Below are 14,111 nucleotides of genomic sequence, written 5' to 3'. Positions count from 1 at the left end.
CGCTTTCAATCAATCTGTTTATCGTACTCTGATTCCCCTCCTTCTCGCAGGCGCTCCCACTCGCGCTCTCTCTCCCGACAACAAAGTTGCAGTGTCGTTCTCTCGAATCTTCTTCCCCTCCCTTCTTTCCGTAACACAGGGAGATTGGACTCCTCTCCAGATCTGTTGATTCCCCGTCCCACTTCGCCCGCTCTCCCCTTTTCTTTTTTTTCTTTCCTTCTTCCCTTTTTTCCCTCTATTTGAATCCCCCCTCCTCTTTTGCTGTGTGTTCCAATAGTTTGATTTTTCGATCTTTCTTCTTCTTCTGCTCGAATCTAGCATGCTTTTCTTCTTCGCCCACCGTCGTTTCCGTCTCTTGCGTATTTCTAGGGTGCAGGCTTGTGTCGCTCTCTGGAAAGGGCGAACGATCTCGGTGAGAGAGATAGCAGGCAACATGAACTTTGCGACTGCTATTACCGCTTCGCTATCATCCGTCATTGGAAGGGAAGGTACGAGACAAAAGGAAAGGATGGAGAGATTGGGGAATCGCCAGGTTTTTGCTCCAACGATTCCATTCAGGGAAGGATATGTGTCGTATTTCCACAAAGAACGTTCCCCCGAGGTTGCTCAGTCGAGGTTGATCTCGAGAGGAACGATTTTGACAGGTTCGAATTCGGAATCAGGTTTCGAGAGGTCAATGCCAGTTTTAGCAACCAGTTTCGAATGGTAATGTTGCGGGATCAAGTCTCGAATCAGATCGGGACGAGTTGAAAGTTCTGTCCACTCCTCGAGTTTACCTTGTCAGGGATCTGGTTTCGATGAGAGCTTGGGGAGAAAAAATGATTCAGACCTTCTCGACTCCAGAGGAACAGTAGGTCGAGATCGAGTTCGTTCCCGTTGGGAAGAGTGATCTCTGGACGTTGTTTGATCTCGTCGAAGAACGAATGGGCGAGGGCCTGAGAGGCGGTGAGTCTCGCTCTTGGATCATAGCAGAGTAGTCCGTTGAGGAGTGAGATTGCTTCCTTTGATCCTGGCACGATCTAGAATGATACTACGTCTTTTCAGTCCATAGCATGCTTCGTCTCGGTTTGATAGACGAGTTCAGATCCTGCCTTTTCGAATGGGGTTCGTTTGACTCGGGTCAAAGGGTACGACTGTTCGTACAACGGGTTCATCGCACGGGTATCCGCTTTCGAGGGCGTCCCGAGGACCTTGATGATCTCGACTAGTTGGTCGAGGCCTGTACCCGAATCAGCATCGGTGAGTTTCGAGTCCTCGTCACTCTTGACTCGCTGAGAAGGAGTTACCGCTTCCACCTGCAAAGAGCACCTGCCCGCCGAGGAGCTCCCCCAGAATGCAGCCGAACGACCACAAGTCGATCTCGACTGAAGTTAGAACTAGCGCATATCAGTTAAAGTTGTCTTCGAAAAAGAGTGGCGGCAAAGACTGACGGCCATAAGCAGTGTTGCCAAAGATGAGCTCTGGACTGCGGTAGTACCGCGAACAAGCGTAGCAAGCATTCTTCTCGCCGTCCTTGATGACCTTTGCTGAGCCGAAATCCTTGAATCAAGTGGACAGTATGCAAGGGTCAAAACCTTCAAAGTCGGTAGCGCAAGGGCTCGAAGCGCACAATCAAGACGGTCCGTCCGCGAACCGGACTTGTCGCGCGAAGGGGACTGTCAGTAGCTTCGCGTGACGGAATCAGTCGGGGACGCACTGACTCTGTATCACACAAACGAGCCCAAGCTCAGCGTATTGCGGTTTCGGCGGTGCAAGATATCTAATAGGCTCACCTACGAGGACATTTTGCGGCTTCAAATCGCGATGACAGACCCCCAGGGCATGACACCAGGCTAGTGCGCGCAATAGCTGTTACAATCGAAGCTTTGTTACCATCTGGACGTGGGCTCGGATCACCGGGAGAAATCGGGAGCAGGAATCGATTCGTAGAGACTCACTTGAAAGAGGTATACCTTGGTGAGGAGCTCGGGGAAGTGGCCGCGGCTTCTTGTCCATAGGCGATACTGCTTGTAGAGCGTGCTCGGGAAATACTCGAGCATCAGGCAGAGCGTACCATAGTTCGGGTCACCCGAGCTGTCCGATTCTTGCCAGTAAAAGCGACACCGTATGATATTGGGGTGCTTGAGCATCTCGGAGCGCATCAACGTCAATTCGCGAGTTTTGAATCTGCGGTCTTGACGGGTTCGTTTGAGGGCGAGGACTTCTCCGCCAATCCCTGCCTTACTATCGATGAGGCGCACACGGTAGACCACTCCGAAGGAGCCCGTACCGAGGGTCTGCTCGACGACGTAAGTCAGATCGATCTGGTTCCCGGTGGTGACCTCGTTCGCGGTTGCTGAGACAACCTGACTAGGGTCCACTGTCAGGTCGACGAGGTCACTCAGCTTGGAGGCTGCGCGATAGTGGTAGGTGTTCACTCGCTCACGTGAGGCATTGCTACTGCGGACTCGGCTGAGACGCTCGCGAGCGTGCGCGAGCGTTTCGCGTGTGTGATCGGATGCAAGCGTCGTCCGTCTCGCAAGCATCGCAGTCTCTCCAGGCTCGGAAGTCGGTGTGACACGCGGTCGCTCTGTCCCGTCGCCCCGAGATACGGGGCCTCGAACGAGGGGTGCGCCTGATCGCTGATGGGATGCTGGCGATGGCGGACGAACGCCGTCGCCTTCGTTCGAGGCAGATGCGCGCGTCCCCGGATGAATGACTGTTAAGAGCGAGTGGAACAGCCGTCTCAGCGAATGCGGCAGCTTGTCAAATGGTTCCGGCGGCGACAACCGGTGCGAAGAAGAGAAAGGGTCGAGAGGAAGAGGTTTGAGCGCTGAATCTGGCGGCCCGGCCATGACTAATCTCGTCCATTGCTGCTCATCTGTCTTATTATCAGTCCCGAGGAGTCGTGTCATAGCCTGTATATATGTGTTCTTGCACAACCCTCGCTGGCGCAAGACCCTCTAGCGGAACCGGATCGATGTAGCAGCAGCATCATCTTGCTCCATCTCGCCCTCACACAGCATCATCTCAGCTTCTAGCCGACAGTACGCACCACCTCTTATTGCGTCGCATGTTCCGAGGGAGTACGACGCTCTCGCGGACTTATCAAGGGGCATGTCTCATCATCCCATCTTGCTATCTTGCTCTCTTGTACCTTTGCCTAGGTCTTGCCGCTCACACATGACCACACTGGCTCCTCTAGCTCTGGTACATGCTCAGCTGCTTGCCCTGCCCCCGCTCCATCGAACTGTGCAGCATTGACCAGACTGTATTATTTCGCCGATCAGCCTTGTGCGGATTCCTTTTACTCTTGTCGCCTTGGAACCAGAGCTTGATCAAGCTGGCGATCAAGCCAGTGATCAGAGAAGCAATCGTAGACTTCCACGACTAGGTTTGGATCGCAACCGACACGTGCTCATTTTCCCTCAAATTATCCTCACCTTCTCTGTTTGCGCTCTGAGCCGCAAACAATGCGACGCAGAAACAACAAACAGCACCCCTCGCAAAGCGTCGCGTCCCGAGCCTTCTGCCTCTTTCCTTCACTCCACCCCTCTCCAAGCTTTCTCTCGGCCGTCTTTTTGCACCTCGCGATTCTCCCAACACATTCGAACGTGACATCATGCCTCACTTTACCACGCTGTCCCTCACAGCCATACTTGGTGCTTCGGTCGCGGTTGCCTCGCCAGATTTGACGGGCTCGCTCACCGCGACTGCCTCGGCCATGATCGGCTCGCCCATTCTTGCCATGCAGTCTGGCTTCGCGCAGTACGCCGGGATCCTCTCGCCTGCGACCTTCGGCAAAGTCAACACTCGCCTCTTGAACCTCCCCATGCGATCAAGTACCCCTCTTACGGTACCGGTCCAGAAAGCTTTCGCTGCCGCGCAACTCTCTTCCGACAACTCGGACAAAGCTGGTCTCGCCGACGCTCAAGCTGTCAGTCGGCTCCCGTCCTCATACTCGTCGGAGAAGACGGACTGACCCTGTTCTCGACAGTGCTTGACCGATATCATGTCCCGGGGCAGCATTCCCGATGGCTACGCCTGCGTTGATCAGGCAAGGCTCTCAGCATTTCGTGCAACTTTTGGACATGTCTGACACCCGCTATCAACAGGACAAGAACACGCTGTCAGACTACAGGACCACGTTCAACACGGTTCTCGAGCAATTCGTTGGCATTGTTCCTCCTTCGACCATGACCGATATCCAGAACCGTCCGCTCTGATCCCCCGCCCTCTCTCCTAGAAAGTGAAACTGACTCCTTCAGCCCCCTACAGAATGGAATACCTACTTTGCAAGTCTCGGGCTCATCCCTCCAATGAACGACCTCAACACTCATTTCCAGAACGTGATCGCTTCGATTACCGCCTCCAACTCGGGAGAGCTCGTCACCGGTACACAACGACTCCAAGACTGCTTCAGTGATGCATCGACTGCATCCGGAGGACTCCAGAAGAACTATCAGTGCTTCGTGGGCAAGGACTCTTTCAGCACGAGCATGCAGACCCTCTTTGCAGGCATGTGAGTCGATCACATCGTTTCTGCCCGCCAGTCCAACTTTGAAAAATCTGACGTGTTCTACTACAGCCTCCAACAGGTCGGTGGTTACTTGCCCCCGAATGTCGTGCAAGACATCATCAACAGTGCGCATCGTTCCCCTCCTTTTCACGCAAACATGGTTCTGATCTCCACCTGCACAGTCTATATGTACTACCTTACCGCCGCTGGTCTTACTCCCGGGCTGTCCCTCATGGAACCACTTAACAATGCCATCCTGTCCATGACGGCTGCGGTCTCTGTGCGTGACCTCCGTTTCTGTTGTCTGCGCTGCTTCGCCCGCTAATCTCGGTACTCTACAGGGCAACTCGGTCACTGCGATCCAACAGATGCAGCAATGCTTCAACGATGTCATCATGACCCCAACGGAAGATGCCCGCTCGACTTACGAATGTGTTGTCGCTGCGGACGGACCGATCCGTACTCTTCAAATCCTGATCAACGGTATCATCCAGCAATCATTCGGCTACTTGCCTCCGACTCTTGTTCTCGCTCTCGAATCTGGCAAGTCAGCGTTCCACCTTGTCTACGTACCAAGCTGCTGTAGCTGACAATTTCCAATCTCGGATTTTTTTTTTTCCGCTCCAGACCTTCGCCCGTACCTCAAGACCGACTCTCCCTCGTCGGCGCTCGTGTCTCAATCGATGCAAAAGACGTTCGACGCCTCGTCTGCCGGTCCCGAGTTCACCACCTGTTTCCTCGCGCTCGAGGACTGTGTCAACGAGGCCGTCTTGTCCGGTAGCAGCGTCACTTGCAACCTCGAGAACAAATGCAAAGCTCTCGTCGGAGCCTGATTGAACCCCTATACTCCTCGATTACGAACCTCGACTTCCCTCGAACTTCTCCCGCATCCGTATTCCCCAAGTCTCTCGATCGTTCCTTTCGTCCTTTTCTCCTAGGTGCACACGCCTCGCCCAATACTTTTTGTTCCGCTTACGTTCTTGTAGCTCCTGATTTTAGATTCGCTTGATCAGTCGTAGCTCGAACTTTTCTTCTTCTGTACTTCCCATCTCCCCTTGTCCCTTGTAATCGATCTCGAGCGTTGTAAACCTACGTTTATCATCTACGCTCGATCGCACACCGAGAGAGAGACAGAGAGGTGATCCTGACTACCAGAATACGAGATGGAATGAAGCTTCAGAAACACTCCTCGAGATCTCACCCATTTGGCACTCGAGAGACGGACAGTCAAGGAAAAGGACATTGCTCCCTTCAATTTGATTTGGAAGGAACCGAGCGAGTGAAACGAATCGATGTTCGATTCCTCAAAAATCTCGGCCAAAGGGGGTATGAGCAACAAAGCTTTTCACAACTTTTTTCTACTTTCAAGATCAAGTCGTGCTCAATCGGACCCATCTATCGATCTGTTGGAAAAGAAGAGCAACATTCGAGAGCGTCAGGTGTCTGAGAGTCTCGAATTGGGTTGTGCGGTTCGGGTGACCTCTTTAACAGAGAGAGAACGCACAGAATTCAGGACGGTCGTCTGATCGTTTGACGACTTGTTTCCATGCTTCTTCGAAATCGGCCGAGAGGATAACGTATCTGTGATTTTTGAAGTGCACGAACAAGAAGGAAAACGTCAGTTGTCGGGTTTCAGTCAAATCAGGACTTGAGAGCCGTGAGAGGTTTGGCATACCGGTTCTTGCGAACTGCTTGTAGACCGGCGGCCTGACAGATGGCCGAGATCTCGGCAGACGACAACTTGTCGGGTCGTTGAACAACTTTTGAAACGTTGCGCGAAGGCGAGTCAGGCCCGACCACATTCACACATACCGGGAAGGCTGAAAATACACGAAACTCACAATCTTCGAGATCGACATCGGCACCGATACTCATCTTGCCCGTAATGGTCTGGAAAATCAATCGCTTCTCGCGCCGGGAAGGGTTCGGGAATTCGATCTTGCGATCCAATCGACCAGGACGCAGCAATGCCGGATCGAGCGTATCGGCTCGGTTCGTCGCCATGATCACCTTGACGTTCGAACCTTGATCAAACCCGTCCATTTGGGTGAGGAGTTCGATCAGGATACGTTGCACTTCTCGGTCGGCTCCCGTTTGAGCATCGAAACGTTTCGTAGCGATCGCGTCGACCTACACACTCGGAATCACATTGCGGTTAGAATCTTTTCGAGGTGAAGAGTAAACTGGGAACGGAATTGAAAACTCGCTTCGTCGATAAAGATGATCGCCGGTGCGTTCTCGCGGGCCATCCGGAACACATCTCGAACCATTCGAGGTCCTTCTCCGAGGTACTTTTGCACAAATTCGGATCCGTTGACGCGAATGAAGGACGCGGTCGTGTGGTGTGCAACTGCTTTCACGAGCATGGTTTTGCCGGTACCGGGAGGACCGTACAGCAAGACACCCCGAGGCGGGTCGATACCGATCTGTCGGTACAGGTCAAACTGCGTCAAAGGCAGTTCGACCGCCTCGCGAATCTCTTGCTTCTGCACGTCCATTCCACCAATGTCCGAGTATTTCCTGCACGCACAGGGCCGAACCCCAAGTCATCAGGATCCTAGGTCGAGAGAGTAGCGAGAGCAGGGCAAATAGAGAACTCACACGTCGGGTCGCTCGTCGTTGCTGAGCATCGAGATGGACGAGTCGGCCTCGGGGGGCAGCACGTCGACGAGCGCGTTCGAGTGACGATGCAACGCGACGCTCGATGACGGTTTCAGCAACTCGCGGTCGATCGTACTCAGGATGCGCACGACATAGTTGCTGCCGGTCGTGCTGCCGACAATGCCCGTCTTGTCGTCGATCGGTTCGAGGAACTGGCCGATCACGAGTGGGACCGACTTGATCCGCTTGACCTCTTCCTGCGCTCGCAAGAGCTCACGTTTGAGGTTGAGCGACTCGTCCTTGATGTAGTCTTCCTGAAGGGCGAGCAGTTCGAGGTGTGCTTCGAGTTTGGCGAGTTTGAGGTACAAGTCTTCGGATGCGGGCGGGAGGCTCGACAGGAGGGTCGCCTGGTCATTGACCGTCGCGGTGAAGGTCGGTTCCTGCGAGCCGACAATGACGGTCAGGGCTTGTTCGACGCTCGACCGGCTGCGCGACGCAAGGCGAGCGAGGTCATCGATATCAACAGCGACGACGTACCTCGCGATTGATCTCGATACCGAGTTGCTCCATTTCGAGAGTCGGCTAGTCTGAAAAAGGTACGGGAGCGCGCGAGAGCGAGAGAACGACGACGCAGAAAGGGGTGACGAATGGTTTCGAGTAACCTCGTTTCGGCACCGGCTAGGCGGGTTGACGGTACAGCTGGATCTCGCGAGTAGCAGTGAACAGGCGAGGAGCGGCGCGATGCACGGAAGAGAATGCGGACAGAGACGGCCGCGGGTGGAGGAGGTGAGGTAAGAGCAGATCACTTCGCACCGGCACTGCGACACTGAGACACTGTCATCGGATCACTCTCAATTCACTCAACCGGTACTAGCAGCACACAATTCGAACGACACGGGTATTAATTATTGCGCACGACGACACAAGCGACGGGGAGAATGAGACACAGCAAGATTCGACACAAGGAGATAGGCGGCAGGGACGTCGTCGAGCGCGGGACGGAATGGAGTACACGATACAAGACGAGGGCGATGCGGGATACGGCAGCGCGGGGCAAGATCCGAGCGAGACCGTTCACTTGTTTTGCAGGGCGTTGGCCAGCCTGAAAAGAGCACAGACCCCAAGAGTTAGACGAGTGTTTCGGTCAGCGTGACCATTCAAATACCACAACGCACCAGTCGAGTCCTTCTTCGAGTCCTTCGCCCTTGATCGCACAGCTCTTGTGGATGCTCCACTGCCGGTTCTTGAGCGTATCGAGCCCGAGGCCCTCGGATACCTCTGCGGCAGTCATCGCATCCGGTTGATCCTGTACACACCGACACAGCAGGTTCAGTGAGCGTGGCGATTTGGGCAACCCGCGCATGCGCAAGAGTAGACAAGCGCGCGCGCGTACCTGCTTGTTGGCAAACACGAGCAATTTCGCATCCTGCAGTTCCTCCTCGTTCAGCATCGCCAGTAGCTCGGCCTTGTTGATCGGTAGCCTCTCTCGATCTGACGAGTCGACCACGTACACGACCGCTTTCGTGTCGGCGTAGTAACACCGCCAATACGGCCGGATCGAAGTCTGTCCTCCCAGATCCCACACCTGCACGTCGTACGCGCCCCACGCCCCACAACCCAGTCAGGATCCTGTACACGCTCGCAGTTCGAAACGCCTCCGAGAGCACTCGCCTGAAACTTTATATTCTTGTACTGCACGGTTTCGACGTTGAACCCGATCGTCGGGATCGTCGTGACCACTTCTCCAATCTGCAACCGATACAGGATGGTCGTCTTGCCCCTGCACATGTTCCGCGCACGCAATCAGCACAGGTTCGAGCGAGCGAGGGAAACGAGAGCGCGCGACACTCACGCCGAGTCGAGCCCGAGCATCAGTATCCGCATCTCGGTCGAGCGGTTGAAGAGCGCCTTGAACATGGACGAGAACGAGATTCCCTACGCATGGCACACGATACACAGCGAGAAGTTACAGAGAGTCCAGCGGTCAGCCGACGTCGCAGTACAACGGAGGTCCACGACGAGGGCAGCGAACCATGGCGGATTCAGGCGCAGGCGGGCGCTAGACGACTGTCTTGATGTCGAGGAAGAACGAGGGATGAGGCTGGCAGCGCTGATGGTGAGCGAGTGATGAAACGACGGAACCTCGGGAGGGGGAGGCGTCGGAGGAGCCTAGGTACTGCAGTGCTTCGCGTGCACTGGTCTGCGATTGAGTCGACGCGGTGTCTACTGGCAAGGGCGCGCGCGGGGAGAGTCTGGCAGGCGAGCCAAGCGACGAGCCGGGTGGGTGGTGGTGATTAATCGACGGTCGAGGCGCCCGGCGCCGTCGGGTGTTCATCTGCGGTCGAGACAGGAAACTTGCCGCTCTCGCACGCTGCATCCAATTCGCGCCTCGACTCTGTGCCCGCGTCCGACAATGAGCCTGCGAACATCTATTCTGCGTGCTCCGGCTGCGCGTCCGACCGTCGCTTCGCCCGCGAGTCGGAGGTTTGTTCACCACCGAGTGCCGCTGCCGTACCACCTCGAGCAGGGTCTCCCGGGCTTCCTTTCGCCCGCCGCCCTCAAGACGGTCGCAGTTGACTGGCAGCAGGGCGTCCTCGACCGATTGACCGACCTCGTCAGGAGTGAGTGCTTGCATTCGAAACTTTTTCCCGCGACTCCCGCAGCGGCACCTGACCTGTGGTCGAGCGACCTTTCGAGCAGATACGGAAGCAGAGAACCTGAGCGTGTTGCAAACGCTCAAGCAGACCGCGACGGACCCGACAAAGACCCTCGCGTTCAACTATGCCTCTGAAGCTCTCAACAACTCTTTCTTCCTCTCGACGCTCGTACGTTGCGTATTCCTAGTCCAAGTCGCATCGCGGTGGAATTCCAAGGACTGACGTTCTCCGAGGCGCACGTGCAAACAGACGCCGACACCGTCCGCTCCTTCCCCCGCATCGAGTCTCGCCCAGAGACTCACCGCAACGCCTTCGCTCGGCTCGCTCGCGTCTCTCATCTCGCACTTCTCGGCGCACGTCGCCGGTCTGCACCCGGCATCGGGCGCGTACATTTGGCTCGTGACGGACCCGAACGGCAACTTGGGCGTGGTGGGAACGTACGCAGGCGGCACGATCCTCGTCAACGAGAGGCGGCAGATGGGACACGGATCGTACTCGAGCGTCGACCTCAAGGTATTGGGCGAGACGATCGAGCGACCGGCCGAGGGTGCCGACTCTGCCGCATCCGCCTCGGCGCAAGACGCGTCAAAGGCGAGCGGTTCGGGCGAGTGGCAAACGGTCAAGTCGCAACGGTCCAACTCGTCGTCCGACACGCTGCTCTCGTCGGGCCTGCCGACGCCTTCGTCCTTGTTCTCGACGACCCTCTCGGCGCACAACGACCCGCGCACGGCGATCGGACGTTCGTTGCACCCGCTTCTGTGCGTCTCGACGCACCAGCACTGCTACCTCGAGGACTATGGAGTGTGGGGTCGGGAAGAGTACGTCAAGCAGTGGTGGACCAAGGTGGACTGGAAGAAGGTCGAGGAGAGCTTCGATGCGTTCACGACCAAGACGGGTCCGGTCAAGAGATGATCTCGGGGATTCCCGTCGTGTACTTCATTTGCATCTTGCAACTAAGGAAACAAACGCTCTTAAGGGCATAGAGTTCTGAGGGTTTAGCTCAGGGGAGGCTGTCGCTTGAGAGAAATTTTTCACCCTGCAAACGCCTGTCCCTCGAGAAAATTGCGATGACAGCATTGGTGACGCACGACTCGCCCTCCAGATTTGTTGAACGACAAAGACGAGCCCGGCTCACGGACTCGAGAAGGAGCACAGCAGAGTCGCTCCCAGCATCCGACTGGACCCTCGACCGCCTCGCTCTGCCGACACTCCGGCCGGAACCCACCCGCGGGTCCGACTTTTTTCTTTCGCCCTCGTTTTCTGTCATCTCTGGCCAGTCTCGCCCTTCTCGCGCCTCTGAGCCGGCACCGGAGACTGCCACGCGTTTTTGAACACTCCTCGATTACGTTCTGCACTGTGTTGCGCAAGCGCGATCTGGCGGGAAGGAAGGTCGAGGACGACTTCGAAGGAACCCATTGGCAATCGCTTAATCATCTAGGACTTGGACACGCACCTTCCTCCTCGCGCCTTCCGTCATGGATGTCAAACCTCAAGAAGGTAAGGAATCTCTATCGCGTTGAAGCTTTGAGGGCCAGAGACCCGAGGGAACCGCCCAAGCAGGAAATCGGCAAGACGAAGGAACATGACGTCTGTGAGGATAAAGGGGCTGCGTTGACCGCACGAGCGCTCAGCGGCACTTGGAAACGTTCTTGCACGGTCTGAATCAGACTTCAGGACAGGCAGAACAGCTCGTGAGGCAACTGCGCAGTCGAGACAACAAAAGGAGATTCGGAGCAGAATTCGGCCAGCAGCGACAGCAGACCGTTCACCGCATCTCGATTGCGCATCGGCCTATACATGATGTCGAGACTGAAAACTGACAGATGTTTGTTGCTGTACTCTCAGTCGTGCCCGGGCGGTACCGCGCATCGTCGGATCCTCTCTCGCGAGGAGGCAACTTTGCGGCAGGGAGCATGGGCCGATTAGACCAGGAACCCAATCCGTTCGAGCAGTCATTCTCGGGGCCTGGTCCATCAAGACCGACGGATGGAACCATCACTGCCGGAGGTCGCCGAGCTCGTTCGACTTCGCCTTCGTCATTCATCCCGCGGGTCACTCCCGGGACTGCAGGATCGAAGATGCCGCCCTTGTCCTTCATGCAGACTCCGGGTGGGAGTGACCTGTCCAACTTCGGCTGGGGTGTCGATTCCTTGCGTACGAACCTCTTTTCTTATGAACGGCAACATTCGTCTCGCTGTACTTTCGGCTGACCTTCGCTGCTCTCTTGCTTAGGCTCGCACCCCAATGGAGTCGGAGGTGGAGGATCAGGAGGAAACGCCGCTGTTTCGTTCCCGCCGCCCAGTCCTGCCACGGCCGCTCTCTTTGCGATGATGACGAACAACACGCCAGGAACTGCTGATGCAAACGTGCTTGGGGGAGGAGGACCGAGGCCGCACGAAGGCCCGAATGAAGGCAACCAGTTCGAAGCGAGTTTCGCGCGCGCCAATTCCGACAGCAAGCTTCCGCCGCCCGCGAGTCAAGACCATGTCGTGCCACCGCCTACGCAGCATCATCCTCAGCCGCACGCTGGCGACCTACGCCAGTCGGCTATCATGAACGGCGCGGGACATCCACACCTCCCTCAAGTCGCGCTGCATCATGCGCATTCCCATCCCGGCACGGTCCCTTCACACGCTTTCCTCCCACCTGTGCCTTCGCACTCGTATGCTGGACATCCTCAGCATCCTGCGCCTCCGAATCCTCCTTCGTACCCTCCGCTTGCTGCTCCTCATCTCGCCCACCTCGCTCCGCATGGCCAACCTCCGCAACATCACGCATCCCATCCTCACCCGCACCATCACCCTTCTTACAATGCCGCTCCAGTCCCTCCTCAGGCTCAGAACGCAACGAACCCTCTCGACCTTCTCACGCAAGCTTCGTTTCACAACGACGACGCTGTCGTCGCTGCGGCTGCGCTTTCTGGTCTCGCGACTCCTGGAGGAGGGTTCAACGCCGCTGCAGTCGCTGCGCTCAGTGCGTCCCAGAAAGGTCAACCTCCACCGAACGTCTCTGCGCCTCCTCCCGGCGTCATGCCCGGCTCGACCGTCGGAGGTCATGCGAATGGTCACCTGCACCACCAGCCGTCGAACCTCGGAGTCAAGGACGAGAACGGGCAGCCCCCGAGAGCGAAACGTGCTGCCGGGAGCAACGTTGGCACGAACAAGCGCACGAAACGGGGGCAATCGGGATACTCGGAGGAGCCCGAGGTGTTGCAACAACAACAATTGCAGCAGCAACCAGGAGTGTACGACTACGATCCTAGCGCGACGAAGAAGAGTCAACCGAAACGAGCTGCATCGAAACGTGGCGCGGCGAAAAAGAAGGAGGAGCAGGACGATTTCGACGAGAACGATTCGCTCATGGGTGGAGACGATGACGACATGAGCATGATGGACGACCCATCAATGACAGGACAGCAGGTCAACAAGGGTGGGCGAGGGAGGAAGAAAGACAGTGGCGAGACGGAGGAAGAGAAGCGGAAGAACTTCCTGGAACGGAACAGACAGGGTGGGTACTCTCGCGGCATCCAAGGTCTTTCCATGATCAAGCAGCTGAACTGATCACTCTCACGCGTGATCCCCAACAGCTGCTCTCAAATGTCGACAACGCAAAAAGGCGTGGCTTCAGTCACTACAAACCAAAGTCGAGCTGCTCACGACCGACAACGACACGCTGCAGACGACGGTCAACAACCTGACGGAAGAAGTCAACTCGTTGCGAGCGATCCTTGCGGCGCACTCGAACTGCCCCGTCGCGATCGCGAACGGTGCGCCGCCTCCGCAACAGCAGCAGCAACATCCTCATCCTCCGCCCCCTCCGCACCATGCGATGCAAGGTCAACCTCAACCCGCGTACGGTCAAGCACGATACTGAAAGGACCGAGCACTCAGCTCGGCTTCCTCATGATCACTTCGACTGCTTCCTTTTGGCTCAATGTTTATAGTTCCCTTCTCCACTTACATGTCTCGTCTCCTTTTGTTTGCTTTTTCAAATATGCTTGTCTTTATCACCACCCTACTGCCCTTTCATGGGCTTGCTCAAGAACCCTCTTCGCTTGCGATGTCCGACAATCGTCCTACGATGGGAGTTCTGCTCCAAAACCTACTGCTTTTCTTCGCTTTCAAACCTCTTCCCCCACTATTTCCCTGTCGTTCCTTTAGCATATTGTGTGCTTCACTGACTATCCCTCGTTCTCGCCACCTCTGCTAACTATCTCTGCTTTCTCTTCTACTTTCCTTTTTTTGTCTCATTCCTTTGTCTCCCTTGGTTTTTATGCTTCCCGTGCAAACAACTGTTGATCCTATTTTACTCAGACGATCTACGCCAAAGGTCAAAATGCGAGTATACCCCTTGAA

The 14,111-nt window shown here is 56.0% G+C and overlaps 6 protein-coding genes across 6 annotated transcripts; 3 read left to right on the top strand and 3 right to left on the bottom strand.

Moving 5' to 3' along the window:
* Positions 1–1,040: 1,040 nt before the first annotated feature.
* JCM15063_000904 (uncharacterized protein) lies at positions 1,041–2,434 on the bottom strand (the record flags this gene model as incomplete). Its single annotated transcript, XM_076680400.1, has 6 exons — positions 1,041–1,219; positions 1,287–1,364; positions 1,431–1,526; positions 1,610–1,655; positions 1,938–2,345; positions 2,426–2,434. 6 exons carry the CDS (start codon positions 2,432–2,434, stop codon positions 1,041–1,043), a joined length of 816 nt encoding a protein of 271 aa, XP_076532465.1.
* A 1,167-nt stretch (positions 2,435–3,601) lies between these two features.
* Positions 3,602–5,331, top strand: JCM15063_000903 (uncharacterized protein; the record flags this gene model as incomplete). The annotated part of the gene is made up of 8 exons (XM_076680399.1): positions 3,602–3,916; positions 3,977–4,027; positions 4,095–4,194; positions 4,258–4,501; positions 4,568–4,623; positions 4,681–4,778; positions 4,840–5,067; positions 5,146–5,331. 8 exons carry the CDS (start codon positions 3,602–3,604, stop codon positions 5,329–5,331), a joined length of 1,278 nt encoding a protein of 425 aa, XP_076532464.1.
* A 602-nt stretch (positions 5,332–5,933) lies between these two features.
* Positions 5,934–7,669, bottom strand: RPT3 (proteasome regulatory particle base subunit RPT3; the record flags this gene model as incomplete). Its single annotated transcript, XM_076680398.1, has 7 exons — positions 5,934–5,941; positions 6,003–6,079; positions 6,174–6,258; positions 6,340–6,628; positions 6,706–7,018; positions 7,100–7,539; positions 7,637–7,669. The coding sequence occupies 7 exons, from the start codon at positions 7,667–7,669 to the stop codon at positions 5,934–5,936; spliced, it is 1,245 nt and encodes a 414-aa protein (XP_076532463.1).
* Positions 7,670–8,173: 504 nt separating this feature from the next.
* On the bottom strand, positions 8,174–9,134 carry ARL1 (Arf family GTPase ARL1; the record flags this gene model as incomplete). The annotated part of the gene is made up of 6 exons (XM_076680397.1): positions 8,174–8,201; positions 8,275–8,405; positions 8,493–8,684; positions 8,771–8,879; positions 8,952–9,034; positions 9,132–9,134. The coding sequence occupies 6 exons, from the start codon at positions 9,132–9,134 to the stop codon at positions 8,174–8,176; spliced, it is 546 nt and encodes a 181-aa protein (XP_076532462.1).
* A 378-nt stretch (positions 9,135–9,512) lies between these two features.
* Positions 9,513–10,668, top strand: JCM15063_000900 (uncharacterized protein; the record flags this gene model as incomplete). The annotated part of the gene is made up of 3 exons (XM_076680396.1): positions 9,513–9,720; positions 9,800–9,924; positions 10,006–10,668. 3 exons carry the CDS (start codon positions 9,513–9,515, stop codon positions 10,666–10,668), a joined length of 996 nt encoding a protein of 331 aa, XP_076532461.1.
* Positions 10,669–11,231: 563 nt separating this feature from the next.
* On the top strand, positions 11,232–13,629 carry JCM15063_000899 (bZIP transcription factor; the record flags this gene model as incomplete). The annotated part of the gene is made up of 4 exons (XM_076680395.1): positions 11,232–11,253; positions 11,602–11,910; positions 11,989–13,263; positions 13,343–13,629. 4 exons carry the CDS (start codon positions 11,232–11,234, stop codon positions 13,627–13,629), a joined length of 1,893 nt encoding a protein of 630 aa, XP_076532460.1.
* Between the last annotated feature and the right edge of the window lie 482 nt (positions 13,630–14,111).

Source organism: Sporobolomyces koalae (assembly GCF_050403365.1).
Source record: "Sporobolomyces koalae JCM15063 DNA, S_koalae_JCM15063T_v1_ctg37, whole genome shotgun sequence".
Taxonomy (NCBI): domain Eukaryota; kingdom Fungi; phylum Basidiomycota; class Microbotryomycetes; order Sporidiobolales; family Sporidiobolaceae; genus Sporobolomyces; species Sporobolomyces koalae.
The sequence above is the reverse complement of the archived record's forward strand: the minus strand, read 5'-3'. Positions and strand labels throughout refer to the sequence as shown.